Below are 26396 nucleotides of genomic sequence, written 5' to 3'. Positions count from 1 at the left end.
AGTCTTAAAACACGACCGTCAATCCTTTAGATCAGATAATTAACAATTATAAACTTTTTTAGTTTGGCTTAATTTCAATTGAAATAATAATAAGAGTGGAAAAGGTATGCCTTAAATCATAGTAAGGACAACAGATCCGACAGTTAGCATACTTTTGTCCATTGAAAACAAATAATAACTTAGCTATAAAACTCCGAGTCGCGCAGTTTGAAAATGTAAAAATAGATCTACATATAGCGCAAAGGGTGACGTGTAATCAGTAGACTGCTTTTTCCTCCCTACGCCCTTGTCCTTGATCTAAAGGGATAATTATTTCGGTGAGCGTATGAGCGGAAAGAAGATCTTCCGGCGGCGGCCAGTGCCGCATGGCCGCAGCACCTGCCCGCCGACTGCCGGCCCGGCCAGCGAATGCGCATCGCGTAAAAAGGCACACGGCGGCGCCCGCTCCAGCGCTTCTCGCTCACTCAGTCATCCGGAAGACGTGAACTCGCCTAGGTGCGTTTTCGGTGTTCATCTAGCGCACATCGTCGTGTCTGAGAAATGGAGTTGGCCACAAATTTAAGAACACCTCCGGTTGGTTCAACCTCCGTCCGCAGGTGCTTGTTTGGCAAGCCAGACGAAACTGCCTGGAATGAGAAATTGACGAACATCTTGAAACTCCAACAAGAGGAGTTTGAAAAACGATATGACGTTAAATTGGTTTCCCTTTGTGATGATATTTTGGGAAGTGAAGGTAAGAAAAATTCCACCACCAAGGCACCCTGACAACTACATTTCGAGTTTTTTATTAAATAATTTTTCCGCCGAATGCGATTTATTATCAGTGAAATATTTAGCGCGAGCAGAGAGCAGACGCCGAGGCTTAAGTGATACGCTATATGGATTTCAAATCGTGATGCAAAATATCCTTTCTACCAGCAAAAATTAATTTTAACTATTTGCTTTTTTTATAAACCTTTAAATAATTTTGCGCCCTTCCCGTTGGTTAAATGTACTGAGTGGGCCTTCAACCTATTTTTATTCTTTGGGAATTGCAATTTTGAAATTTTTAGTGATTTTAAATTAAATTAAAGAATTTTGATTCTGAATGGTTCTGCTTCAGGTTATATTTTTTGTGCCGGAAGCAGTATAATGATACATTTATCATTTAATTGCAAAGATGTTGTGATATATATAGTCTCAATCCAGACGCGTGACGAGAGTAATCGCGCCTTTGCCTGCGCCTTGGGAATCCCAAAATGGAAGCAGACAGGCTGTAGACATCCATAGACCGTTTTCACCCTTCCTGCTTGTGAATCCCAAAATATCTTACCCGATAAAGGGATTGTGCCCCCTCAGGAGGCCCTCTACAGTAGAGTGTCTTAAAATCTCATTTATAGCATGAAAACGAGAAAAGAATTCATAGTGAATTTTGCAATTATTTCTGGATGGGAAATCAGGTGCGCGTGACAATAAGCCGAGCACAATTTGTGTGTTTTCTAGCGTATCGCAAATTAAGATACTACAGCAAGAATACAAGTAGTTTTATTATAATCCAAAACGCAGTTAATTTATTTTCATTAGTGGGTATACAGCACTATAAGTTTTTGCGTAGGCTTACATAAGAGAGTTCATCTTGATCAAAGAAGAGGAGAAAGAAAATAAATATGCCCGAAATTTGTTTATTATATATTTTACATTGAAGAAACGAATATTGCTATGATACCAAATTAGGCAAAGCTGCTTATTTGTCACACACGCAATAAATTTCCTCACACGTATGGCAGCGTGACGGTTTTTTTCCAGTTAGAGCTTTGTCCTTTTTTCCTGAGCGCACAAAGCGGATATTAATTGCTGTCCCGCCGGAAGGTTAAAGTGTAGGCCGATCGTCGAGCTCTGAAGAAAAGCGTCGGGCTAATTGGGGCCTCAGAGGTGGGGTTTCATCGTCTCTGTCTATGACCAAACTCAATCTCTCTCCTCGGAAGGAAATGAACGTGGGAACAGCACTCGAAGGGGCCCACCTCATTCACACCCACCTGAATGCCAGTCACTCCATATATATATTAAATGAAATGAAGTGCGCGCTCGTGTGCGTGTCGCGCTAGCAAATCAAATTAATCACCGATGATCTCATTGTCGCGCAGCTTCTTACGAAAATAACGTGATGTTATTGCAAATGTGAAGTGTATTTTTAGAACTCAGATGATTGTTTGAAACTTTACTGCTATTATGTTTTTTATTTTTCTAATTTTCTAACGTCAACAAAATATTGGGAGATGCATAGCTATTATAATTTAAAATACCTGGCAAAACCCAAAAAACTGGTATTTTTTTGGAACGGCCCGACCTAGACGAGGTTTTGCCGGGTTGTGCTTTTCAAGAAATGCAGACGAAAAGGGGTAGCCAAATTAAGTAAAAAGTAGAACATTTCTCCTTCAATTTTTAGCTTACGCACATTTAGATTATCCTGTTTTTAAGATTTTTATTTAACACAGAATTGCGCTGAAAACTATATTTTAAATTGCATATTTGTAAAGTGTGCCTTTTATTGCAATAAATAATTTTATCAGACTAATTTATTTTCAGTTCCGTTAACTCAGTCAGCTAATAAAGACGACGCTGAGATTGGAGAAGAATTTTATCAGGCTGAGGGAAATGGGAAAAATGAAGAAGCGCTACATGTTGAAAACACCCCTGGTGAAGACCCGCCAACGAATAATTCTGAAGAGGAGGCTCAAACCCCTGCGATGAACGCCAATGAAACTGCATGAAATTAAAATTCATGCCAACCGAGTCACTAAAACAATTTAAAACTACAGAACAAAATTACAACTCTACAACCTTATACTCTCTTTGGAGATGTATGCTTTAAAAGTATCCTTTTGCATATATTCTGTTATCAAGACGCTTTTAATTGTTTACTTTATTATTACTTCTAACTAGTCTGTACAAACCATGCCAAACTGGAATTAGCAGGAGAAACTTTTGTGATTTAGTTTAATAAAATTGATATCAGTTATGTATGACCATGAATCCTTGTTTTACTGATATCCTGAAAAACTACTTCTCATGAGATTTTTTTTTAATAAAAGGCAATAGGTTATTAGACATGGGCACTTATATGTAAATGTTAAAAGACACTGTAGGAATTTAGGATTATTGAAAATTGAAATTAATTTCTGCATCCCTTAATATAGCTTTATTTAATGCTTATGAAAATACGTGTCTTTATATATAACAATAATTACTAATAGTATATTTGCTACATGTAATAATTATTGACAATTACATAAAACTGAAAGGGTAGGAACAGAAATAGCGTTTTATGTGTATATATATATATAAATACAGATGTCCGTGAAGGCACTTCACAGGAGGCGTAGTTGAGTCACAAACCAAAGTTGTCAATCACTTCCAGATTTCATTTCGGAAACCACATTTTTACGACATTGAAACCAGTTTGATTGAATAGTTTTTAACGAAACTAGCAACCAGAAAGCAAAGGATTGACACATTTTGATAGCCAAAATATAAGTCACAGGTGCAACCATACCGGGTGAATGTTTAACATAACTTTTTAACAACTGGAAATGAATTATCTTTAAAATAATTAAGCACAAAGTCGCACTTAAGTGGGCAAAAATATTTTAGTATACAATATTTATTTTCAGTGCAATATAGAGAGTTCATTTCAAATTGCAAAGTCCAATTGAAAAAAGGTTCGTAGAAAGTCGTCTCTATTTACAAATATTATAGTCCAAAATATAAGATCATTCAACAAGAGTACAAAACTGCTGCACTGTTCTCGAGTACTCAAACACAATGTGCCCAGCAATGACTCTTCTTTGCACAATCATTTGATATAGTAGAAACCTGAGAGTATTTCCTGGACCAACAGTAACAACAGGCAGCTTGCTATTAAAAGTTCGTTAATACTTGTTGAGCAAGGCTCCCGAATTATCAAATTCAATTTCGTGCCATTTCCGTCACAGCTACCACAGAATCAAGTACTCCGTTCAAACTTCCAATTATTGGACATAATTTAATTATTAGTTATTTGTGAATATATATTATCACATGGCCAAGCCGCCTGTCGTTAGCATAATCCAGAAGTAAAGCAGCAAACCTTTGAGGCTGGGCACAGTTGGGTTTGAAGGTCACTCGGCAAGGGATCGGACATCACATATCTTGGGGCGGTCAGAGTCCTCAGGCTCGACCGCGAGCCCTTCATACGCTTCAATCCTGTTCCTCACCGAAGTGCAGTACTTGACGCAAGCGCCGTTGGCTCCAGGAAGAGGCCCCAGTTGCTTCGACCTCCAGAAGCCGTCTAAGGTGATGAGATGCTTGACGTAGCTTGTGTAGCTGCCGAACGGCTCTTGCCTAAGAAAAGGAAACAATAACATAAATATTCATTTTTTATAACTTTGAACATCGTAGATGATAAATACATAAAAATTAATTACATTTTTGCTACGAGCATTTTGACTCTCTATTGAATTTATTGCGTATTCAAATTAATGAGTGAAAAACTTTATTAGATAATAGAATGCAATACATTTTTTTATTAATATGAAACTGCTAGCAAAATCTTTCTTATTTTGATTAGAAATTTGTGTTTTAGTGTGAATGAAATGAGTGCATTACTTCCCAATAAAATTAATAAAAAAAGCAAATATACCTTTTCTTCCACTCTGCCAAAGTGCGGTCGTCCATTTGAATGTCCGCCCTGGTCGTGTGCCAGCGGCCTCTTGGAGGCCCAGTTTCACCTAGCCATTGGAAGTTGAGGTTCGGACCGTCATTCCTCGCAGTTCGCTTGACCAAAGGCCGTTTGGCCGGTGAAGGAACAGATGACAGGGACGAGCATCCTCCAACGAGGCGAACAGTGACTGCTTCTTTGGCTGGGGCAACGCCCCTTGTCTTTTTGCTTGGAGGAGGCCCCTCAGCAGGGACTGGGATAATTTCCACTGACGGAGTGAGAAGGGTGCGTTTAGGGGCAGCTGTCATTGCGGCAACATACGACGAGCTTGAAGCGGAAGACGTGGAAGGAGTTGGCGGAGGAGGCATTAGTTTTCTTGCCTTAGACACTTCAGGGAACACTTCCACCAGCGCTGACGTGTCTGAAGGATTAGCATTCTTGATGATTCTGAAAATATGATGAATTTTTTGTTACAATTTTGGTTGTGGGGCGTTTATCCTTATTAAACCAAGATTTCTGTGAATTCCAAGTGAAACCTGCAGATATTATAAAAAAAATACTAATAAACATTTATGTTTTTGTTCTCATTCCTGCAGGCGAGAAATATGACGCCAAACAAACTCACTTTTCTCTGTGTTGTCGCAGGAAGGCACGATTTGAAACGCTGACTTTGGTGTAGTCCGAGTATCGCAGTCGGAGGCTGGAGTAATATCTGCATTTCTTGCAAAGATCTGCCTCTGGCTGCACGACTATGGGTATCAAGTCCTGCCTGAGGACTTCATTAAATTGATCCGTGGCCTGTGGCTCCAAGCAGTACAACTGCGACGAGGCCGCTCTGCGCCCACAGAGGACGCAAGCGCCAATCTTTGCTGTTTCTTGATGATGTTGATGACAGAGGAAAAGTCCGCTCTGCGTAACATAAAACTGAATTAGACAAAACATAAAGAAGAGTGGAAAAGTTGCTTTCACGTAATTAAAATCATAAGTGCGGGAAATTAATGTCCAGTAAATATCAAAGATTTAAAATTAATTGGCAGCAAAAAAAACATAAGTGGCACTTACTCACACATTTTGTATTTTGAGAAGTCAATACCAAAAGTAAGCATAACTCTTGAAGAAAGCAAACAACCATTTGTTTTTAAAAAAAATTAAACTTACTTTCATGTCAAGTCCCCTAGTCAAGAGACCGCGAACCCTCCTTTTCCACTTGCGGGCGAGCGGATGGGGCGCTGGCTGTCTGCACCCGGCAAAGCAGCAAGTTGAAGCTTCTTTGGGCTTCTTCTGCTTCGCCTGCGCTGGCCGCCAGGTTGCCACTGCCGATAAGGGCCGATCCAAGTGGCGGAAGCAAGCGTCGCACACGCAAGAGGCCAGAGTCAGGACTGGCTCTCGGGCGAGCACAGCAGATTGCTTTTCGCTACCTCCTTTCAGTTGGGACACGTGCAGAGGCGTGTCATATAGTCCAAACTTGTTGTGACAGTAACAACAAACATCTTCACACGGTCGGCCAGGATGCACATTGCTCGCGGCAGTCTTCTCGGGAATGACCACTTCATCGCGCTTCTTAGGGCCTTTTTGACCACTGAAAAATTAAGACATTTCCATTCATATATTTCTGGTCTAATTTTGTAAGTTTAAAGATGCGTATAACGTTTTGAATTATAGTTGAAAGCGTGTGAGGTAATTATTGGAATATTTTGTCTGAAACCACTGCCGAAATTTCGAACCATGCAGGGCTCCATAGAAACTGTTAAGGGGAAAAAGCGATTGTTTGATAACAAATTAATAATTACAGTTCTGCCTCTATATCGAGGCCGTCGCCAACGCCAATGCCCGGCTGGGGCGGTTTGGCTTCGCCTAAATGCCGGCCTATAATCAGATCCGAGATAGATGGCGTGGTCAGGATTAGTTTCGCCAGCTCACCATTGGAGATCGGAAGACCAGGGTACCACAGCGACTTTTTACGGTGGCTATTTTTCTGGCCCTCTGCGCCTTCGACCTGCAAGGAAAGACAAGATTTAATTTAGACGCTCTTAAGACTGTTAGATGAGAGCTGCAAGGCTATGCAACAAGATACTGACCTCATGGCAAATGGCGTAGGTTTTCTCATTTCCAGTTTCGTTACGGTGACCCTTCTTTTTGGCGGGATTAGGCCTCACAACCAACTTGAGCTTAGGCACCTTCGGCCTCTCTTGTTGGGCTACTCGTGTCGACTGCAGACCAAGTGCTCCAAGAACACTCTCTTTTGCAACGAGATCTTCCTCCTTGGCGGATTCTGGGCTGTCAAGGTGCGGTCCTCCGTTAGCTTTGGGACTTGGTGCCTCAGAAACTGAGGAGGATGCAGCCTTGGACTCTGGTTGGGGTGATCCGACTTCTGGAGACACTATCGAGTCAGCAGTAGCGGTTGATGCTAATTTTTCCTCTTCAGCTTTCTTGGCAGCAGCTTCCATCTTTTTTCGCTGATATTCTTCTCTTTTCTTTTTCTTTTTATCACTTTCCCTTTTGGATTTAGAATAGCGTTTCTTTTTGTCGTTATTAGCTTTTTCATTTTCTTGGTCAACCTCCTGAGTCACTTCATTGTTCTCTACTGCAACCTCCGCTTCGACCTTGGCTTCAGTTTCTTTTTCTAACTCCTCATCAACTTTAGTTACTTCGCAAGTTAACATATTCTCGTTGAGCTCAACCTTCGATTCAGGATTTTCAGTTTCTATTTGGCATTCTTCAATCTTTTCAGATTCCTCATTATGAGTTGCTTCAGTGGCATCAGGAGTTTCCTGATCCTGGTCCGATTCAGTCTCTTTAATCGTTGTTGGTGTGGCTGAGGCTTCGATATTGTCTTCAGGTTCCAATTCTGAGGCTAGAACTTCGTCATCCTTGCCCAACTCGCCTTCACGTTCCCTGTAGATTTCTTCCATTCTGCGCTCTATCTCTTCACGCTTAGATTTGGAGATAAACTTTTCAGGTGATGAACCATTCGAATCGCCCTCGCTTTCACTTATCTAAAATAATTTAAATTAGAAATATATAACCTTGTAACAGTTAGATGCATACCCTTAGCTCCTCCATTTCGTCTTCATTTTCAGGTTCTCTTCTTTTGTTTTCCTTGAGAACCACTTCATTGGGGTCTTTCCTTAGCAAATCTGCCACCTTATCCTTGATACAAGAATTGATAGGTGACAACGTAGAATATCGCTTATCGAGTTTCCACCGATACTCAATAGGCACTTCACTAGAGTCTTTGAGGAAAGAAGATGTCTGCTTTGCGGCGGCTGACAGTGAGTTAATAATTGGGGCTGCAGTGAGTGGTGCAATTGCAGGAGATGGAAACGCTGTGCTCCCTTCCTTCGCTTCAGCGCTGGGACTTTGACTAAGCTTGTTCCTCAGCTTTGCCTGCATGAAAAGCTGCAAAAATTTATTTTACGATATCATGTCTAATGTTTAATCAATGTTAGTAGAAACTACCTGGAGGTTCACAGGAGAGATGACATTGTGTTCCATGGGCTTTTCAGTCGGCCTTTCTGGAGACATTGAGGCAACCTCAGGACTCCTGGGATTGACTTCAAAAGGCGAGAGATCCTTCTTCTTGCCGGTCAGCTGCTCTAGCTTTCGGCACGCTTCCGTCAGCGTGTGCATCACATCAACTTTAGGTTTCTCATCTCTTTTAACAACTTCCAAGCTGCCTTTTGTCACCTCATCAGAGGTCTTAGAGACATCCTCTGATTCCTTCAGTGCATCCTTTAGGGCTAGAACAGTCTCCAAAGTGATGACCTCTTCTCTTTTCCCCACTTCATTTTCTGGTTCCTTGGCCAATGTTGTATCTTTCCCAGGTTGATTTTTCAACACAGCGTCAATCACAGGTTCCACCAGTTTTGAATCGTTCACAGGTTTTGGACTATCGACCGGAGTTTCTACATCCTTCTTGGTATTGGGCAAGGATTCAGGAGCCTCTGATACTGCTTGGTTCTCCTTACTTATTTTATTTGCGTCTTTCAAGGCTTTTAGGGTGGTTTCCTTCTTCGGCACCAACTTGAAGTCAGTTTGGCTCTCCACGCTTTTGCTGCCGTTGGTTTTAACCTCAGCTTGCTTGCTTTTGGTATCAGTCTTTTTTATGCTTCCAACAGCTTTCTTCAATTGTACTGCCTTCTTCTTTACATCCAACTGTAGCCATACAAAAATGTCATCAGTTTATTTTTCAGTACGCAATGCTCAATTAGAGGTCAATTTATGGCATCAACGAATACTTAAAAATGTAGTTTAATATTATGTCAGTTTAATTAGAACGTCAAAATGGCAAAACAGGATTTTCATTGACATCTGATGAGTAAAAGAAAAGAGACGGAACTAGCAAAGAAGACCACTTTATGTTCAGCCAGAAAATCTTGAAATTTATTTGCCTTCACTTGTCAGGTTCAACAGATCATTATTTACTCAAATTCCAGCATTCAATATATTAATATAACTTGGTTTGTTTTGAGACAGTACGTTTCCAATATAATTGAGGATTTTCAATGCAAAGTTATCTGTACTTGAATGATGATTAAAAATTTGAAATGTTGGAAACTGTTTAATAAAAAAGATTGGCAATCCTATCTGTAAGTTATGACGCCCTTCTTACCATTAGTCAAATCAAATCAAGGCAATGCTAGCTACAAAGTTTGGACAGTTGAATTTATTTGTGATAGGGTGCAAAACTGTGCATATAACGATTATAATTATGGCAAGCTAAATTTAATTTCCTGTTTTCAACAGCTTGTGACTGTCAACTATAATTTGATTTGCACCTTGTCAAAGTAAAATCAAGCTACCAAAAATAATTTTCACAAGTGCACAACTACATTAAAATATTTCTAAATGCGGTTTAAAATTAAGAAATAGAAAAATAGTTTCGGCAGTTTGAGCTTTACTAGACCCCGCTTTATTACTGTGGATCAGCGAGGCAACTTTGCTCTTTACCTGTCCCCATACGAATGATTACAAATTAAAGCTTTTAAGGGGTTCAATGAGCATTAGAGCTATCTTTGACGAAATAAAAGAATGCTAATTGAGCAGCGATGAAGGAATTTGAACGACGTTTAAATGGATCCAATTTGTACAACTTACCTTCTTTTTTCCAATTGGCGATTTCACGACAGTTTTCACTGCAGTCTTAGCAGGAGATTTCTTGGCTTTCTCAAGGACCTTTTTGGCTCCTAAAGGCACTTTTTTCTTCCCGGGCTGGCTGTCAGCCGACTTCTTGGCGGCACCCTTCTTCACCTCCTCTGTGACCGTGGATCGACGCTGTCCGTCATTGGCGGCCGAAATCAATAATCTTTCTAATTCATTATTTCGTTTCTTCTTTGGTTGAGGCGTAGAAGGGCGGCTAGAAGGCCTGCTTGGTGGCCGCCGTCTTGTTTCAGCTGGAGATGATCCCCGAGATCCTCGGAGAGGAGTTGATGAGCGCGAAGATCGCTCACTTGAGGCACGCTGGCGAGGCTTGCGGGGCACAGGAAACTCGAACGCCGGTTCTCTACCCTTTTTGGCTGCCCCTGACACTGAGAGACGCCGAACAGGCGGTGAGGCAGCCACTGACGTCATTTTCTCCTTGCCAGCCATTCTGCAATCAAATTTGAACTGTCCAATTGAAGTCTAATTAAGTTGACAAAATAATACCTAACAGAATAAATGGAACTCTTTCATCAACCGACACAGTTCAAAGTTAATTTGTTGCACCAAAATCTCAGGAAATTTTTAAACCACGACACTCTTTGTGTATTTATTTGAAACTTTCCCACCCCTTCTTTGCCGACAAGCTGTATGTATAGTGCAAATCCCACAGACGTAATAAATTTCATAGGTATCAAATTATTCATGTCGACATTTTTGGATTTGAGTTTCATTGGGTTCGGCTATCGAGTATGTATTATTGGAGTCCAATAATTGGACAAAAACACTAAAAACAAATTACAAGGGCCGCCTCCCCGCCTCCGATATCAACAAGTGTGCCAAAACGGCCCCCAACATAAATTAGCAGAAAATTATCAAAATGCGGAAATTGGCGTCAACAGCCTTGTGTATTTAAATGCGGTCCGAAGCGGCGCAAAAACGGCGGCAGTGGGCCGCCTCCAACTGCCCCCAATGAACGCGACACGGCAACAAACAGACCGAAAGGGATCAAGCCTCAGGGACGCTCACGACCGAGCAGGGGCGGTAATGCAATATCAAAAACAAGTGCAGCAGACATTGATGAAGGCTGGGACAGCATTCAAATGGGGCGGCGGGGGCAGCGGAGGCGGCTGGAGGCCGCGAACACTTACGCATTGTGGCAAGCCAGTGACTCGGTGGGAGCGCGCAAACAATGGCGGCTCACGTCAACAAACAGCAAGAAACGCGGCCGACGCTTCTCGGCTCGATCGAATTCCAGCCGAATTCCGATCGCAACGTGTTCGGCGAGGTGTACTGAATCCAACAATATGTGTCTAGATTCTGTAGTTCCCTAAAAGACGGAGCTAAACTTGAGGTACGTGACACGTAAAAAAGTTTACGTGAGCCGTGCCCCTGCAAGAGTAGCTATGCTGTCCCGCCGAGCACGTTTCCTCTTCGTAACCTTGGATTTCGGAGCTGATTTACAACCTGTAGCGGCCACGGCCCCGCTATTGCTCGCTGGGATCGTGTTCTTTGCGATCCAGGCGTTCCAACCAGCCCGAAATATGCGCGTTATGAGATTTTTTCAGGGAGGGAAATGAAATTAAAAAGTTCTAAACTGTACACCCACGGGGAGCCTCCACGGAGACGCGCTGTGTCGTCGGCCTGCTTTCTTGTCTTTCAGCTAGCACTCTTCGGGAAATTCTTCCTAGTCTCGATTTAAACCGCACGCGGCCCTTCTTCGCTGCGCATTTCGCTCGAGCTAAACGATGCTTCAATTTAAAGGCCAGCCGGAAACCGACTCGGCGGGCTGGAAAAGCGGTTAATTATTCTGGAAAATCGGAAAATTCCCAAAAACGAAACTTTGTATTTACACAACATAGAAGTTAATTTTTCAAGTTCTACTACGCATTACAGAATAATGCATTGGATACTGCGTGTCACGGATCAGAGAACTAAAATCTGTGCGATTCATTTGACCTTGCTGCATTGCTAAACACGAGGCGTCTCTCGCCTCTCGTCCATTTTATTTTACGACGTTCGCTCGCTAGCTCACCTGCAGCCAACATACTATACGTGTGTATGAATGTATTTTGCTGTGCTGCTGCGCTAGCTCGTTCACTATGCCGTAATCGCTCTCAATTGCACTCCGCTGTGCTCTCGTGCGGAGCGCACGGAACGCTGCCGCCTATTTACGACATTCTCCCCAGCCAAACGTAATTCACCGAACCCGCGGCCGTTTTAATTAAGTATCACATTAAATTACGCCGCCGCTTTCAAATGAGTCATTAGTGTTTTTCGGGAATTTTCCGGTGACCGTGTGGATTTCCCACGCGCACGCACTACCTCACAGCGGAATTTCCCGCAGGGATTTAAATGCGTGAAGCGATTTTCCAATTTCCAAGCCGCATTGATCTGCCTATGAACAAGCTGAATCGGCGGCTCTCCATCTGCCTTGAAAAAGCGCATGCACACGAAAAGAAGCAGTTATAACCCCAGGGGATAATACCAGCATTTCAATGACGAAGCAGCCATTTTCTGTCGGTTTGCGTCAGCCTCATTGCGAAACATTTCAAATGCCATCGCAGCGAGGTGAAATTCTAATTATGAATTTGCTGCTAATGTAAATCAGCGATTGTTTCGACGCCTTTCCGCGCCTCCCCCCTCGCGGTGCGTGCAACGCGCGTGATTCTCATTTCCAATCGGTGACCTCCTTTCCTGCTTTGCCGCTCCAGGGGTCTTTGACCCGGCAGGCCTCCGTAGAGACCGCCTCCGATGCACGCAGCCACCTCCGACCCGAGATCAACACTATTTTGGACCTCTCTCTCCGCTTTAAAATGAGAAAGTCACCGTCTCGCAAGCTAAAAATAAAAATGCCGTGTACCGCCCGACCCAATTCCGGCGGCTAATGACTCTTTAAAATCTCGATTCGCCGAAATTCGCAATTCGTGGGTGAATTGTGCGCGACACCCGTTTCAGGAACGTCGGTGGGTGGATGCAGCCGTTGCCCCTGCCGCGGCCGAATCCTAGTTATGCAACCCGTTGATCTAACCAGACGGCCTGGTTGCCTATCTCGTCGTGTGGCAGGCGTTACGTCAATAATTAGGCTTTGCGTTTCGGTTCTGGTTCAACATTCAATAGCGTGTTTATTGTTTCAGTAGTCATACACTTTTGAGATTAGAAAACAGACAGTATAGGTTTTTATTTGTACGAAGACTAAATGCGTTATGGCGTCTCATGCTGACTCGATTGGTCCGACTAGATCCAGATTAAACGAAGCACTCTTGCTTACTTGCCAAGTTATATTCCACTTCCTCGTTCTGATACAACTCCATCAGCTGCGGAAACGCGTTTTTTGGTAATTAGATATTTCATGTGAGGGAGGGGAAAAGAGGGATCTTGTGACTTACATTGTGGAAGGTTTTGTTGAGTTCGTCAAGTTGCTTTTCGTGCTTTTTCCGCAGGCGCTCTCGCTCCTTATCTTGCTTCATTTTGGCAACCTTTCGTTCGTCCATAAACTTTTTTGTGTTATTTTGCTTCTTTTCTCGTAGCTTTCGGTCCTTGTCGTTCTTGGTTTTCAGCGTTTTATCGCTGTTGACCTCTCGCGCTGTCTCAACCGAGATGCGCGCCTGTGACGAATTCAGCTCTTTTATGTCCCTGAAATAATAACAATGGAACTCTACATAGCAGGACATTGAAAAGTATCAATTAGTTTTGTTTAAAAAGAGCTCCAGTAATTATAATTATTTTCTTTCTCGATTTTCTTTTAAAGATAACGAATTGAGTACAATATTGTTAAATAAAATTTCTTGTAGTCAAAGCTATCATAGTAAAGTAGATTATCTGACACTTTGTTGATACACAATTTTCAAGTTTGCCTGACGGAAACAAAAATTAATTTGTATTTTACCCTCAGTGTCCAATTTACAGCGGCTTAGTAAGAGAACTTAAGCATCTATGATTTAAGAAAAATTCTTTATTCAAATGACAATTAAAACTCATAAGGTTGCGAATGGCTTATTTAACAATGAATGCTTACATGCCTTTGGGATTTTTTTCGGCCAAGCAAAAACAGAGGCTTATCAGTGTGTTTGTGCTCTTAATGGCAGCGCTGAAGGCTGTAGGCTCTGTCCAAAATGTTTTATTCAGGTATATTCTTTTCACTGTACTGAAAAAACTGAAAAAAGGCATTCTCAGGAGTGTCAAAGCAATGGGAGGTATTTGAGCAGTTCCGGAATCTAATACTAGCTGCCCAATGTCAGAGATGGTAAAAGATAGTTAGTTAAGTGACTCAAAGTGCTCAAATAGCTCAGAGCACACCAACACCGACTCGCCACTTTCTGGTTTTCGCACCTTTCCTACGGCTTTCGACAAATGCCTGGCGTTTCGATTAAATAGCTCGGTGCAGGAGTCGAAAAGATGGCTAAATTGGGCCCAAGCTCCCCTGCGGCCACTTGGGCCCCATGCTATCCGCTCGGCGGTGTTATTGAGACCCGGTGGGCTCATTGCCCACGGAATGTGCTGAGCAGACGTTCAAAAAATAAATAAATATTAAATAAAATCGTGCATAAAAATATCACAATAAGAAATGCGCAGACGGGATTCGCTCAATTTTATAATTATAAAATGAACACCGACGTTTTTACCACTTGCGACAGCAATTAAAGCAAGATAATTTCTCGTACCTCTCATGTTTGGCTTCAAGTTGTTTCATCTGGTTTGCCTGCACACCCTCCATTAATTTACGCAGCACCTCTTGATTTTCGCGCAACTGCTGCCGAAGGGTTTCCCACCGCTCGCGCTGCTGTCGCACCACCATTTCTGACCACTGAGTCATTTGCTCTACCACCAATTTTCGCACCGCTGGGTCCAAAGCCGCTTCATTCGGCCTGCAGAAGAAACCGTTGAAAATATTTTCCATTGAGAAGAAATGCGAGATTTACTTCTTTCCCTTGACTAGTTTTTCGATTGCAGCCACTTGCTGCTTTTGCACGGCGGCCATCTCCTTTTGGTGCCGCTTCTTCAGCGCCTCAATGTCTTTCTGTTGTTTGCGGCCGACCTTGGAGAAGCCCTTTTCGGCTTTGAGACTTTCCACAGTCACATCCTCAAACTTCAGCTCTGCCTCTTCTAGTGTTTGATTTGAAATTTAATTAATAACCACCTGATGAAATGCGAGTTTACTGACCCTTTCGTTTCGCTTCTTCCCTACGAGAGCGCTCCATAGACGACTCCATAGAGTTGTCGGCCTCCTCGATGCCCATCCCTTTTAAACGCTCAGTGGGGGGTGCTTTTGGAGGGATGAAAGCACGTCGGGGGTCGGACAACGCAGCCATAAAATCTGTCACAAGTTGAAAGTTTAACTCCAGGAAACAAGGTTGTTTTCAACGATTTTATTGAAATGTCATTATCATAAAACACACAAATCATTTGATTTGAACTACGTGTGTTAATTAAAATTAGGTCAATGATGTAAAATCAATCGTACTTTTGAGTTAGAAGATCGAAATTTAGATTTATGCAACCTGGCGGACTCACATTCCATCAACAACGACCGCAGCAACAAGTTGATATAGGCAACTTGCGCGACTCCGTTGTTCACGCGGTTGCATAACTTGCTTAATTTTCGACTGTCTCTCACGAGCAGTAATCGAAAGCTTACGACACGGATACATTTTTATACTATTTTAACGTAAATAAGAGTTATTTATAAATTTGTGTTTTAAATTTTAAGTAATAAAAAAATAAAAATTCTCAAACCTTCAAATCCATCTGGGACGTAAATTTTCAGCTCGATGTTACAGAACAACATGGGCAGAGACATTGGGAAGTTTGCCTCGGTTCTAAGGGAGATGTGCCGGTAGCCTGCCTGCAGACCGTCAAGCGGCAAAATGCGCTGGCCAAGAAGTTTTCCGTTTTCATCGTAGACGCCAAAGCGCAGCACGGCAAGATCAGGTAACACTACCTACGCAAGAAATGGCATTGCGCACACGGTATTATTTCTTTAATAATCTGTGATTTACGTCAGTAAATACTATACTAACCTTTCTAAAAAGGAAAGGCTCTTCATTGTATACTGGATTTAGACCATTAGCGGGCACCATTCTCGTCTTGAACTCCTTCTTTATTGTGTCTGTCGGGAGGCCGTACATGTCCACCTCGACGTATGTACCGACTTTCTTATCAGACAAGAACTGTCCGGCAATGACCTGGACACTGCACTGAGCAGCGATAACGCCATCGACGGGAGATTCAGCAAAAGGATCGAAGCTACGGTCTGAGCGCCGCATGAAATCTGGCTTCAGGAGGTAACCACAGTTGCCATTGTACTCAAATTTTCCCTGGTTAAGCTGCATTGGCAGGTCAGGCGTTTGGAAGTTCAGAGACACCATTTGGCACCCAGCATTCCAAAAAATCTAAGGTTCGTCGTATTTTACAAAAATGATAACATCTTTTTCTACTAATTTACCTGCGGCATATAATTTGACGAATCTGCCCTGGTTCCTTTTGGATAAATCCGAGACATTTGCCTCTTGTTGTAGTTAACAAATTCGATGGCTTGCTGCTTGAGTAAATTTAATCCGGCAGTTTCAGCAAAGGAAGACATGTTGTTGTGAAAATTCTTTTCCTCTGCAGCCTCAAAGCTCTGGAATTTCACTGGTTGCGCGTAGTTCACCATAGAGGAGAGATAGGGATGAACGTTGGTGGTAGAGCCTGTGTACTGCACCTGCACCGGCAACTCGGTGCCCTCGACCACTACAGACTCGACCAAGTCATTAGACATTGCCGCAGGCTCCTACAGAATTGTTTTATTCAACATTTCTCTGTTGTTATCGATTTCTGTTTGTAACCTCTATTTTCTTCTCTGTGATGGCGAGCGTGCTGACGGCGCTGGCGTCTTCCTTCTCCTCGTCCTCAATCACAAACTGACCCTGTTTGAACAGTTCGAGCTCCTGCTTTTCCACTTCAGGTTTGAGCCGCTTGTTTTTTATGAGAATTTTTCGGCGCAGTTGATTCGGAGACGGCAAGGCGACACCAGGATCGAGCTGCAAGAGACGGATTTTTAGAGAAGGAATTATTGGCGTTTCAAGTGGTGCTCACTGGAAATTCTGGCAAGGGCTCTTTGAGAAGTAGGTCTCCTAGGATGTCTTCGCAATACTTTGCCAGTTTGTACTGCTGGGCTTTGCAGCAGTGGTTCTCGAAGGATAAAATGACTGGGTAGTCAGAGGTCACAAACGCTGTGTCTCTCAATGCATAAATCACGTCCTAAATTTGAATATTGCTGTTTGGGCGTCTCAACAGTGTAATGTTATACGTACTCTAAATAGGATATCTGTGCACATAGCCTTGCCGTGAGTAATAATTGGCTCCTCGTCCTCTCCTTTTCCGTCCCAGCAATCGAGCTCCACACATCTGTTACGACCAAGTCACTTGTATTTTGTTACCGCAAAAGCAGTTTCGAATTACCTGCACCCGGCCAAAAGAACCTGTCTGTACATTTCAACCGAGGACCTGCCACCAAATTGTCTGCCTATGAGGTACGTGTTGTGTGACGAGTTTATGTAGTAATGAGCCAGTGATTGGTCCATATCCATGAACAAGTCCAAACGGTCCAAAAAAACTGGAGCGTTCTCATCGGACATAAGGTACCTATGATTTTTTTATTGTGAATAATTTTGCATCCATTAATTGTAGATTTTATTTGCCTCACCTAATTAGGCCATCTTTGCTCAGGAGCCCTTCTTTTCTCAGCTCCTCATTAGGTTCATAGTCCAAAACAATTTCCCGAGCTCTCTTTTCGTCGTAAAATGGATAAAGGATTTCGTTCAGTCTCGGGTCACGCTGCTTTTCGTTCAGGAAGTTAATCAATTGCTCCAGGGTGATATAATCTGCACTGCCTTGATTTCTGTAATTTTATCAATTTAATATGAACCGTAGCAAGATTTAATTGATGTCACTCACATAACTTGGAAAAGCTCTTCAATATCATTTCTAGGACAGATCTTGTGGTATAGGCTGTAGAACTTGTCAAAGGTGAAGTCCTCTGGTTCTATTGTGTCGGATTTGCCGCTGGGTAGATCCAAATCCGAGAGACACTGGTACACCAGCTTCTCCGTTTTACCTGAAGCGAATGTGCGAGCGATCACTTTGACTGGCACCTTGCCTTTGGCAGAAGTCAAAAAGCTCAATCGCATCCAGCTGAAAATTTAAATAAGTGCTTACGTTAAATATATTTCCATTTTTTATCAAGCAATAAATATGTAACTGCTACAGCAAAACTTACTGTTTCTTCAGGCAAGTCATAGGGCAAGCGTTGTTGGCCTTGACATTATGCGTGATTGACCTGAGCCCATCTAGCCATACCTTCAAAAGCAGAAAATTGTAGCGACTGAAGGTGCATATATTAAATATAAAGGGGAACTACAGTTTTAAGCAATTTCACTCTATACTGCTTTTTGACCGACGAGCAGATTTACCTTGGCTGTTTCAGTGTCGGGGCAAACAATGTGCTGGTAATTTATGTTGACGTAGTCGGTGCCGCTGCAGATGGTCAACGATCTGTCCTCTAGCTGCTCGCCATGCCGAGCGACCAGCTGATTTAAAAGGCGCTGATCCTTCGGCACTCCACCTGCCCTGATGTCGCTCACCTGGAAAATCACGTCAGCACCATTTTGCATAATGGAGGACACTGCGCCAGAGTACCTGACATAGTTCGATGACATCGCCTTCGCGTGCTTCGCTTTTCCAGTAAATGAAGAATCCGTATTCGTCTACTTTGAAGACGCACTGCGATTCAAAGTCGATCGAATCCTTCTCCTGTAAGTACACGTTGAAACCATTTTTCAACACACTATTTATTGTTTGTTTTTGCTCTGTCGCAAGAAAATTTTATTAGGAGATAACAGTTAAAATTAAATGTTAAACTGAAATTTTCTGGAGTTTTGAATGTATTGAAGCTTAGGAAAAATCCTCTAAGAGTAAATTTTAAGATAACCACAGCTTGAAAAATTGGCAAATGGAATCAGAATTATACCCTCAGTCACAACTTAATATGTGATCCGATTTATTTATTAGCTTAAAAAAACCAAAGCAAAAATATTTTGCCCGTATGTGAAATTACAAAAAAAAAATCTTCAAGCAATTATAAAGACGATAACATAATATATAATTATATATTATTTTTCTTGATTATTAATTACGTCGACTCGCAACTCTTAATTTGCAAATTTGAATTAAAAACTTTAAAATGTGAAGGAAATTGTTACAATAAAACAGCAGGAAAATGTAACTCAATTTTAAAAGCTATTTGTGGTGTTGGTGTGGTTGATATTATTCCACTAAAGTGGTTTTCAGCAGCTAGTAACGCTAATTTACTTTTAAATTTCTATTTTTACGTGCATATGTACCATCAGAATATTGAAATTGCTCTGCGGCGTCCCGGGCCAGAGCTAGCAGTGTAACTATATACGCCAAATTACCGCTATCAACCAGCTTTTAATCAAACGAAGTAATGCCGCAATAGTTATTGATTACCATTTTTTCGGCAATACTTCTTCGAATATTTAGAGTTGTTTTCATTTGAAAAATCAACCCTCATCACATTAAAATTATTCACTCGAATTTTGGTTTCTGATAAATGAGAGTAAGAAAATAAAGCTTACCTCAGTCCATCTTTCGAATAAGCCCCCCTCGAGCAGTGGCTCGGGTACGATAATTTTCCAGTTGAACTCGAATTTCTTGGTCATGGTTCAGTTTTAGTGGTACTGAGTCCACATAAATAGACGGAGAAGCATCCAGGCTTCACCCCATAAAAGTGGTGGCCCACTCTCTGCAACACGGGAGGAGAAGCAAATGCAATAATCAATGCAAAGGGTCAGCGGAACATTCACTGTCCCCTTTTCGCAATTTACTTTTCAATAATGACGGAAGACAAAAACCAAAGAGACTCACTCAGCTTTATACTTAAACCTCTGAGCTGACGACACTGGAAAATATGTTATTTTCAAGTTATAGATAAAAAAATTTAGTAAAGAGGCCAGCCCTCAACCGTACATTTGAGTGACAATATCTCTGCTATTTCAGTTGCAAAAAAAGGAAAAATATTTTTTAGCCTGCGCTTCGTGTGCCAAAAATTTTATAAGGAACGTGCAGGACCTCATGCTCGAATCAACCGATAGGAAGTGCTAAAAGTGCTTGAAGGGGAGTTTCCAATGCCAACTGCATTATATTTTCGCGCCACTATATAACTTTCACATTGGTGATGATCTGCGAGCAATTTGTCAATCAATTGAACAATTCATTCAACAAAGATTTTGTAGAGCTGTTATGCGAGCGCCGATGTAAGCAGTCTACCACGCGCATTGTTAGCTAATTGAATCGATACGCTCAACTGATAACATTATTATCTAAATAAACATGTTTGAAATTACAATAATTATTTTTCGAGACACGAAAGTGACCTTTTAGGAAATTTCCGTTAACCAGATACCAATTTGCAAGGAAAATTTGGTTTGAATAGGACGATTGGACGCAATGCGTATTAAATAATTGACAATTTAAATGAGAGTCGTTGTGGCCTCATTGATTCTTATCAGCATCCGCAACAGCACGCGAAACATCACCAACATGCGCGCATCTGCCCGTCAGTAAATCCTCGCTCAATAAGCAAAATCTACCCTCATCCCTTATCAATTTAGAACAACCCCCTCATCCCTGCGGCCGAGAAATCCACCCCTTGCGGAAATTCTGACTGGCGAAAAACGGAGCCATATGCCGATGGCCTTCTCTCCGCTCGCGACCCGTGACCCGCATCGGGGTCAAGCCACCCCGGGGGGCCAGCCGCGCTGCCCCTGTCACCCTGTCACTGTCGAAGAAATCAATAAAAATCCGCCCCTGCTCGGTGGGCCCCTCGAATCGCGAGAACGCGCACCGGGGGCATTGACCGTCGCCCGCCGAGTCCTGGCTCCCCGGGAAAAGGGGCCACGGGGTCCCCTGGGGACCGCGGGGTGCTTTACCTGTGCGTCCGGACTAGAAAATAAGCAGACTGACGAGAACCCAGCCCCTTGGTTTATGTTGGTGCTCACGACTGTTCGCGCGTGCGCCGAGTACCAGAACCAGGACCGTCTCGAGCTGGGCTGTAGCACGAGGTGTTAATTAAATTCTATCAGTCCAAAATTACGCTGAACAATCCTCGACTTACACTATATATCTGGAAATTAAAGAAGCGAAAAGCCTCTGTTAGCCTAATATTTTCAAATGAAGAAAAAATAAATTTGTACCGACCGAAAAAATGTTTACGGTTTTTTGAGTAAATATTTTTGATAACACGCAACGAAAAATATTTACGCCCGCGGATTGGGCCATTCACTACGCAACACATCGGCGCGGCCTATTTTTTAGGCGGCCCAGCCGTTGGCGAACGCAAACGAAGGCCACTCCAAGGCAGACCTTCCTGAGGGCACTCACTCTTTATCATTTTATTTATTCGCCTATTTTAGTTTGCGCTCGCTCCACATATTTCCAATTAACAGCGCAAATAGGGCCCTATAATTTAACGCCGGCGTCAGCGTCTGTTCCCCTCGCATTTTGTTTTCTCGTCGTGACGCACACGTCTAACCGCGAGTGTATAAATTGGGCGTGACAATTATTGTAATTAAAGGTGCTCGCTCAGGAGACTTGGACTTTCTATAAGAAGCCAAGACTTTTCCTCTCTCGATCATCTCGTGAGAAGTGGAATTTTTCGACGTCGGAAACAGGTTCTCCGCATAGCTGCAGTGACGACGATAAATTTAACGCTTTCGGAATTTCCAAAAATAGCCAGTGAAATCTTTATAGCGCACAGCAATAGATTGGAGGGAAATAATGCTCAAGGTGTACATCTTTCACAGGAATGAATTCAATGCTATTATTGTCCAATTAAGGTGAAAAAATGCGATCGACTCGTATCAAGGCGCCCCGCTTGGCACATAAATTGTGTTTAATTGTCGAAGTGGGGGAGATCGGAGCAACTTATTAATGACATCTAATTGTTTTGAGGCATTGAACTGAAATTGCTATTATGAACGCTCGTAGATGTGGGAGATTTAACTCAATGTTGAGTCAACGCACAATGAGCGCTGCTGGCTCGGCGTGCGTGCATTTTAATGGAGCGCATGCTCGAGGGCAACGCGGACCCTTGAAATCACCGCACTGGCGTACCGACCTTTTCTACTCGCCAGTATAATTTATCCATTCGCAAAATGTCGGTCTCAGTAATTAAAATGTATAAAAAAAACTCACTCGTATGGCGTGACAACAGGTGAATTTGCATTATTTAAATTTCGTTATAATTGGAATAGCACTACATACGCCCGTAAAGTTCGCTAACTATCACGAGTTTGTAATTTTTCGCAGAACTGCAGCCTATAATAATTACAAGCTAGTGAACGTGAGTGACACGAAGGATGTGCACGAAAATTTTGAAATGTCATGACGTGACGTGTAGTTAAAAAAGATAAACTGCTATTGGTTTGGTTTAGATATTAATTTTATTAAAAATGATTTAAGAACATAAAATCGCATTGCTGGATACTAAGTCTCTTAATTATTATTTGGAAGTTGTAGCTAGTGAACATTTCTGAAAAATGTAGCTTTCAGTTTAGGCACGCGGTGTACATAATCTTGGTTGACTGTGCTTGCTGCTGAATTAGCATAATTAAGGCAGAGATCACTCTTTTATTGGTGGTGCTTTTCAACAATCACAGATTTTCTTGCATTGAGTATTTGAGTTTTAAATACCTGCCTGTCTAAAGTTAAACCAAAAACGAAATTTATAACATTGAAGAAATGACAAATCACTAGAAAAAAATAATATAAAAACAATGAGTAGACCGACTTTTTTAAGTAAATAGAGTCTGTATCAGAACGCCAATGCGGACTCATGCTTGATAAAATTTAAGTAAATTTGACCATTCATTAAGACTAGCATGAACTTAATAATATCACTACATAATGGTGAATTAACTGCTTTGGATTTTATGATAAATGCTTCTCAATCGAGTCACAGGGGAAATCGGTCCTGCAGGTAGGCGTACGCGTGCTCATATACGAGCAACATGACAGCTCCTCCAGGTCCGAGGCGCATCACTTTGGGCACCAGTCCCTTGTACAAGGCTCGCCAGCCTTCTTCCGCAACCACTATGCGCATTGTGGCCACGGTGGACCGGTACTTGATGCCACTGGCCGGTTGCGGTCCCTGGATGCGACTTTTGGCCACGTCGAATGGGATGTTGAAGCATGAGGCCATAGTGCCTGACACAAAGCCAAGTAGAAGTTTCCGGAAAAACTCCAGAGCAGGGTCCTATTTTAAATAAAAAAAGTTAGTGGGTCGATTAGACAATAAATTTAATAGCGTTTGGGCGTAAAAATTCTAACTATTTTTTTTGAAACGATCATAAATATTTTTTAAAAGAGCCAAAAGTTATTTGTATCATGATGATTAGAAACATGAAATTGAATAAAAAATTACTGGCACATATCTTCTAAGTGTGAAATAAAAATGCTATGAAATAAAAAAGTTTGGTAAAATTTCAATAGTTTTGTATTTAGGAGTCTTATACTTGCCACCTTATAAAACCAGTGAATATTATTTAAAGCATTGCTTACCTGCGATTCAGGGAGGTAATTCTTGGCGGAGTGGTAGAATCCAAAGTAAACCATGTTGAAAGCTCCGTTGCGAGCGATTGTGGCCGTCATCCCCTTGTTAAATCCCCAAAGCCCGTTTTCTCTGACTATTTGTCTCGTCATGCTCCAAGTTGAGGGCGCCTTGCCCTTATTGGCCTGAAGGGAAACTTTCACCACTTCAAACGGGTTGACCAAAATTGCCTCCGTGATGCCTGCACTCAAACCGGCCAATGAAAAGGTCTAGGAAACAGTAAAATGTGTTAAGCTCTTATTCAAACGTACACAATATTTTGAAAAAACTCACCACAGGCGTTGGGGTTGGAGAACCAAACAGAAACACCTTTTTGTACTGCTCGAATGTGAAGAACTGGAATTTGGAATCCAATTAGTTAAAGGTTATTGATTAGGCTATTTTACAATTTTAAACTTATATTATTTTGCAATTTAGGAAGACCACAAAACATTTTTTTTTTAATTTAGCTTGCATTTTTTTAGTGAAAATACAATGTTATATCTTTCAGATAACAAAAAAACTGGTTTTATTCTTGAGTTCAAACTGCCGTATTTTTAAAGTACTTGTCCTAAATAAAATCCCTGTGTTGAAATAGCATGCTTATATTTCTCACAGTCAGCAAATTAAATAGAGAGTAGTTTCCAGGTCACGACACTGCTGTAATAAATTGTATTATTTATTCATCAAGTAACTTTTTGAACATTCAATTAATAACTCTGAAAGCAAAGTGGAAAAAATTTTCTACAGTCACCCTAAAATATGGTGCGTCATTATCACAAGCAAACTTTTCTCCAGCAAAATGTTGCAATGATACAGCAACTCCCGCTTCGAGATGTTTACGCGAAGATGCAATACAAGGGTCATAAATTATATCAAGGAACTAAAATTAGATTGTGCCCTAAATGATAAGATATAATAATGGGTTCACCTTGACGGCCCTTTTCGGGGTCTCTGCCAAAATTGGGGGCACCACCCCCTTCCAGTAGGAGAGAAAGCTTTCGTGTCGGTACATTTTCTTCAGGCAGTCCACAACGCCATTGTAAAATTGCGGGTCCAAAGATGCTCCACGAGTCTGCAGCTGCAGCCGTGTCTTCACCAGGTCCAGGGGGTGCATCAGGCACACCTCGACGAACCCTGCGCATGGAAAGAAGGAAATAAATCTTTTAATCTAGAGATAGAACGAAACAGAGGGGGGACTCAGGGTTAAGTTATGTTCACTCACCGGCCGAACCGCCGGCCGCGATTTGCATGGCCGCCTGTTGGGCCACCTTCCGCGGCTCCGACATCGCTGGCCCGGTGTCTTGGTCTCGTCTGTGTTTACAATGAAAGCTGTCTGGTCGTCCGCTAGGGGCCCCCACTGGCGCTCATCTTTATCTGGAGCACGTAGCAATCGCGTTGCAGCGTGACAAAGATGAAATTGCAGAATTCAAATGAGATATATAAATTAAATTTTTGTTGAACGCAAATTTACTTTCAAATTTTTTTGCTGATTTAGCCCTAGCCAAAAATTTATAAATTTTAAGCTCAACCCTTTTATTTGATAAACTATACTAGAGCATTTAAACACAAAAATTCCTTCTGCTCCCGCAATTCAATACATATTTATTTCCTTATCGATCCAAGCATGATGCGTAATTTAAAAGCAGTGTCCTGCTTATTGTGCCCCTGCAAGTAGCGTAAATATGCAACCTGCACAAAAATAAAGTTAAGCGAGTTGCATACACAGCACCAAGTTGTTGCATTTTCTCCTAATTTTGTTAAATGTCACGCACAACAGAATCTCTATCTTGATGTTATATATATTTTTCTTCTTTTTGTAAGTGCAAAGCATTAAACTGCTGTTTAAAAATCTTCTGCTAGCGAAGCAGAAAAATGGTGATGTGAAATCAGAAAACAAACATTTAAAATTGTTTCAACATCGCGCCTTCTTCCATTTGATAATTTTTCTCCCATTGCGTGAGTTTTAAGTGCAACTATTTTTCAAATAATTGCGCGATCGTAGTCAATGACATTGTGCGGCGCGGTTTGGAAGCAAATAAAACACTTCTCGTTTTTTTAGACGCAATATGTTTCTTATTTTTCCTATGGCCGCAAGGTACCATTTATTTATTGTTGAGAGTGTTATAATTATTTTATTGCACGTTTGAAGTCGTAGCTGTGTAATTAAAATAGTGCTCGCCTACCAGCAGGCTTTAGCGCATTATAATATCTCGCGACACAAAAGAGGCCGTGCCGCAATGTGTTACATGGAATTTAGATTTCAGTTGTCACTTTCGCCCTTGTGCAAATGCAACATACAATTCACTTGATGCAACTTTTCTTACTATTCGATGACAATATGGTCGAATGAAATTTAATCTGAGACGATGATGATTTTCTCCGATCAAGAGCATTCTTTTGATTTTTGTTTTAATGAAGTTAACTTGGCCAAAAAACTTAAAAACTGATCAAAAAGTTGAAAAAATCACAAAGTTCCGGAGAAAAAATTGGTCTCCGGCCCTTCAGGCCGCTAAGCACTATTAAACTTCAATTTCACAATTTTGTTAGCCGTGCAAAAATGCACAGCCACTAGGATAAATTTTGGATTAACCCGTTGAGCCAGGCGCCGCCTCAAAATTGCGAGCCTGCCTTTATTTAATAAACTTAATGTAAATGCTTAAATGCTCTCATTGAAATATATTTGATAAAAATTATAATTTATTAGTTTTTGCGTAGTTATTGCCATATTTATTTCATATCTATTTTGATTAATAAATCTAAATACATTTCAGCTAGCTTTTTAATTTTTGATTCATTTCCATTGCCTCATTCAAGCAAATATTAGGAATTTATGCCACAAAATATCTAAATTCATCATGGATATGATTTTTTTTCAAAGTTAATTTCTTAATATATAAATTAAGGGATTTGATTATTGTTTGCTTCAGTCAA

General features: G+C 41.6%; 3 protein-coding genes and 1 long non-coding RNA gene across 7 annotated transcripts; 1 reads left to right on the top strand and 3 right to left on the bottom strand.

Moving 5' to 3' along the window:
- The first annotated feature begins 291 nt into the window (after window positions 1-291).
- Window positions 292-3012, top strand: LOC135944477 (uncharacterized). The gene is made up of 2 exons (XR_010575339.1): window positions 292-733; window positions 2566-3012. It is a non-coding gene; the product is annotated as an uncharacterized LOC135944477 (long non-coding RNA).
- Window positions 3013-3163: 151 nt separating this feature from the next.
- On the bottom strand, window positions 3164-11978 carry east (enhanced adult sensory threshold). 4 transcript variants are annotated; one of them, XM_065491460.1, is made up of 11 exons: window positions 10966-11137; window positions 9773-10265; window positions 8135-8830; window positions 7724-8074; window positions 6754-7671; window positions 6596-6671; window positions 6466-6541; window positions 5834-6254; window positions 5301-5584; window positions 4658-5122; window positions 3164-4359 (listed from the first exon to the last, which is right to left on the bottom strand). In XM_065491460.1, the coding sequence occupies exons 2-11, from the start codon at window positions 10262-10264 to the stop codon at window positions 4137-4139; spliced, it is 4002 nt and encodes a 1333-aa protein (XP_065347532.1). In that variant the 5' UTR covers window position 10265; window positions 10966-11137; the 3' UTR covers window positions 3164-4136. The 4 variants fall into 4 exon arrangements, with proteins under 4 accessions (XP_065347532.1, XP_065347528.1, XP_065347529.1 ...); XM_065491456.1 differs by lacking the exon at window positions 10966-11137 and adding an exon at window positions 11850-11978 and having other exon boundaries at window positions 6466-6671; XM_065491457.1 differs by lacking the exon at window positions 10966-11137 and adding an exon at window positions 11424-11627 and having other exon boundaries at window positions 6466-6671.
- A 929-nt stretch (window positions 11979-12907) lies between these two features.
- On the bottom strand, window positions 12908-20923 carry LOC135944476 (1-phosphatidylinositol 4,5-bisphosphate phosphodiesterase-like). Its single transcript, XM_065491462.1, has 19 exons — window positions 20806-20923; window positions 19453-19619; window positions 18494-18607; window positions 18268-18438; window positions 18075-18154; window positions 17753-17989; window positions 17502-17696; window positions 17258-17440; window positions 17110-17203; window positions 16892-17056; window positions 16642-16836; window positions 16260-16586; window positions 15835-16206; window positions 15551-15755; window positions 14979-15131; window positions 14737-14920; window positions 14479-14682; window positions 13204-13450; window positions 12908-13131 (listed from the first exon to the last, which is right to left on the bottom strand). The coding sequence occupies exons 2-19, from the start codon at window positions 19534-19536 to the stop codon at window positions 13063-13065; spliced, it is 3279 nt and encodes a 1092-aa protein (XP_065347534.1). The 5' UTR covers window positions 19537-19619; window positions 20806-20923; the 3' UTR covers window positions 12908-13062.
- Window positions 20924-22298: 1375 nt separating this feature from the next.
- LOC135944393 (mitochondrial 2-oxodicarboxylate carrier) lies at window positions 22299-24847 on the bottom strand. Its single transcript, XM_065491287.1, has 5 exons — window positions 24688-24847; window positions 24394-24599; window positions 23757-23819; window positions 23435-23692; window positions 22299-23129 (listed from the first exon to the last, which is right to left on the bottom strand). The coding sequence occupies exons 1-5, from the start codon at window positions 24749-24751 to the stop codon at window positions 22830-22832; spliced, it is 891 nt and encodes a 296-aa protein (XP_065347359.1). The 5' UTR covers window positions 24752-24847; the 3' UTR covers window positions 22299-22829.
- Window positions 24848-26396: the final 1549 nt, after the last annotated feature.

This window comes from Cloeon dipterum, chromosome 4 (genome assembly GCF_949628265.1).
Source record: "Cloeon dipterum chromosome 4, ieCloDipt1.1, whole genome shotgun sequence".
NCBI classification, from domain to species: Eukaryota; Metazoa; Arthropoda; class Insecta; order Ephemeroptera; family Baetidae; genus Cloeon; species Cloeon dipterum.
Note: the sequence above shows the minus strand (reverse complement) of the source record. Positions and strands in the feature narration are given on the sequence as shown.

What these genes read in the sequence shown, in the direction of transcription:
- LOC135944476 (XM_065491462.1), bottom strand. Translation starts at nt 19,536, where the DNA reads ATGACCAAGAAATTCGAGTTCAACTGGAAAATTATCGTACCCGAGCCA. An exon ending in AGCCCTTGCCAGAATTTCCA is followed by an intron (nt 16,837 to 16,891) that starts GTGAGCACCACT and finishes CGTCTCTTGCAG; the next exon opens with CTCGATCCTGGTGTCGCCTT. An exon ending in AGCCTTTCCTTTTTAGAAAG is followed by an intron (nt 15,756 to 15,834) that starts GTTAGTATAGTA and finishes TTTCTTGCGTAG; the next exon opens with GTAGTGTTACCTGATCTTGC.
- LOC135944393 (XM_065491287.1), bottom strand. Translation starts at nt 24,751, where the DNA reads ATGTCGGAGCCGCGGAAGGTGGCCCAACAGGCGGCCATGCAAATCGCG. An exon ending in CGCGGCCGGCGGTTCGGCCG is followed by an intron (nt 24,600 to 24,687) that starts GTGAGTGAACAT and finishes TTCCATGCGCAG; the next exon opens with GGTTCGTCGAGGTGTGCCTG. An exon ending in CCCCGAAAAGGGCCGTCAAG is followed by an intron (nt 23,820 to 24,393) that starts GTGAACCCATTA and finishes TCCAAATTCCAG; the next exon opens with TTCTTCACATTCGAGCAGTA.
- east (XM_065491456.1), bottom strand. Translation starts at nt 10,264, where the DNA reads ATGGCTGGCAAGGAGAAAATGACGTCAGTGGCTGCCTCACCGCCTGTT. An exon ending in CTAGGGGACTTGACATGAAA is followed by an intron (nt 5,585 to 5,833) that starts GTAAGTTTAATT and finishes TATGTTACGCAG; the next exon opens with AGCGGACTTTTCCTCTGTCA. An exon ending in CTGCGACAACACAGAGAAAA is followed by an intron (nt 5,123 to 5,300) that starts GTGAGTTTGTTT and finishes TCATATTTTCAG; the next exon opens with AATCATCAAGAATGCTAATC.